Raw genomic sequence first — 2,056 nt, forward strand, 5'->3', positions numbered from 1 at the left:
TTTACTTTGCGCAGCATACAAATGTCCTCTAATATGCTGGAGTATTTGGATTCCAGTATGTTTATCAATTCTCAATTTCTCTATGACATCAATTTGAGTAACAACAAAATCACAGTCTTACCCGACAATACCTTTAGTTTTCTCAATAATCTTACCAATCTAGATTTGTCGGCCAATCCTTTAGTTACCACCAATCTTAAGGAAATATTCCTGCATACACCCCGACTGCGTCGCCTTAAAATCTACAATATGGGTCTTTATATACTACCACAACTTAACTTACCTCTACTCTCGTATCTAGATGTCAGCGGCAATTATCTTCAAGAACTATCCTCGTTACACGAAATGCGACAATTAAGATTTGTCAACATCTCGCATAATAAAATCGTTAATGCTTCCTGTGCCGTAGAACATTTACCCAATTCGGTGAGAGTACTAGACTTAGCGCATAATCCTTTGAGAAGAATCTCCATACACGATATGGCCACATTGAGACACTTATCCGATCTCAATCTACTAGATGTAAAAATTATCAATCCCTTAGCCTTTAGTAAACTAAAATCCTTGCGAAAACTACAACTAACAGCCCATTCCAATTTGGCTGATATAGTCTCGCGTATACCGGGATTACAAGAACTACGACTACACTGCCTGGACTCGAATATAGGTCCACAACTATTTCAAAAACTAGCCAATAACACTAAACTACAACTGGTCGAATTGTATGGCATGAATGTTCAGACCATATCGCCCGATGCTCTAGAGGGTTTGGCGCGCAATCAGAAATTACAAGTGAAAATTTCACATACTAAAATCTCCGATCTGCCTCCGGGTATTTTCTATACACTAAGATCAGTGCCTCATTTATCGATAGATATTTCTCATAATAAAATCAATGCCTTGGCGGCGGATAGTTTTTATCCCAATAAAACCTATTGGGATACAGTGGGTACACGCAGTATTATGGGCGGTTTAGATACATCACACAATCCGTTGGAGTGTGAATGTGGTCTGGTGTGGTTCGGTCATTGGCTGAGACGATGGCTTCGTGAATCGGCTCAGATAAAGGTCATACAAAAGGATGACATGAAGAAAATGGTGCAGGTGAGTGAAAGTTCTATTAATTTTATAATTTATTCTTTTTTGAGTTTCATGTTTAACAATTTTTGAAGAAATTAATAAGTTAAAAGAAAATTCCCTAAAAATTCAATGAAAAGTGAAAATTAACATTCTAAGTGAAAATGAGGTAAAAATTTGATTTTCAAACATCGATGAAAAGTTTTCTGTAAAAATTAAATTAAGATTTTAGTAAAAAAATATAAATTTTATATCACAATTGAAATTTATGAAATTATGGAATTTTTATGAAAAGTTAAATTATTATTAACAATCGATTTTCAAATTTTACAAAACAACCCGAATTTCAAATTAATTTTTAGTGCAAAATTTAATATTTTAGTGAAAAATTAATTTTTTAGAGAAAAATTTAATTTTTAGTGAAAAATTGAATTTTTAGTGAAAGATTGAATTTTTAGTGAAAAATTGAATTTTTAGTGAAAAATTGAATTTTTAGTGAAAAATTGAATTTTTAGTGAAAAATTGAATTTTTAGTGAAAAATTGAATTTTTAGTGAAAAATTTAATTTTTAGTGAAAAATTTAATTTTTTGTGAAAAATTTAATTTTTAGTGAAAAATTTAATTTTTAGTGAAAAATTTAATTTTTAGTGAAAAATTTAATTTTTAGTGAAAAATTTAATTTTTAGTGAAAAATTTAATTTTTAGTGAAAAATTGAATTTTTAGTGAAAAATTTAATTTTTAGTGAAAAGTTGAATTTATAGTAAAATATTAATTTTTTAGTGACGAATTGAACTTTTAGTGAATAATTAAACTTATTGTAAAAAACTGAATTTTTAGTGACTATAGATTAGACTATAGACTAAAAAAATTTAGACTATAAACTATAGACTAGACTATAGACTAGACTATAGACTAGACTATAGACTAGACTATAGACTAGACTATAGACTAGACTATAGACTAGACTATAGACTAGAC

At 29.4% G+C, this 2,056-nt stretch overlaps 1 protein-coding gene across 1 annotated transcript; it reads left to right on the forward strand.

Annotated features, from left to right (window-relative positions):
* Positions 1–6: 6 nt before the first annotated feature.
* On the forward strand, positions 7–1,104 carry LOC111684845 (platelet glycoprotein V; the record flags this gene model as incomplete). Its single annotated transcript, XM_046956040.1, has 1 exon — positions 7–1,104. A coding segment is annotated over exon 1 (1,083 nt), but the record flags the coding sequence as incomplete, so codon positions are not given.
* Between the last annotated feature and the right edge of the window lie 952 nt (positions 1,105–2,056).

This window comes from Lucilia cuprina, unplaced genomic scaffold (genome assembly GCF_022045245.1).
Source record: "Lucilia cuprina isolate Lc7/37 unplaced genomic scaffold, ASM2204524v1 Scaffold_5169, whole genome shotgun sequence".
Classification (NCBI taxonomy): domain Eukaryota; kingdom Metazoa; phylum Arthropoda; class Insecta; order Diptera; family Calliphoridae; genus Lucilia; species Lucilia cuprina.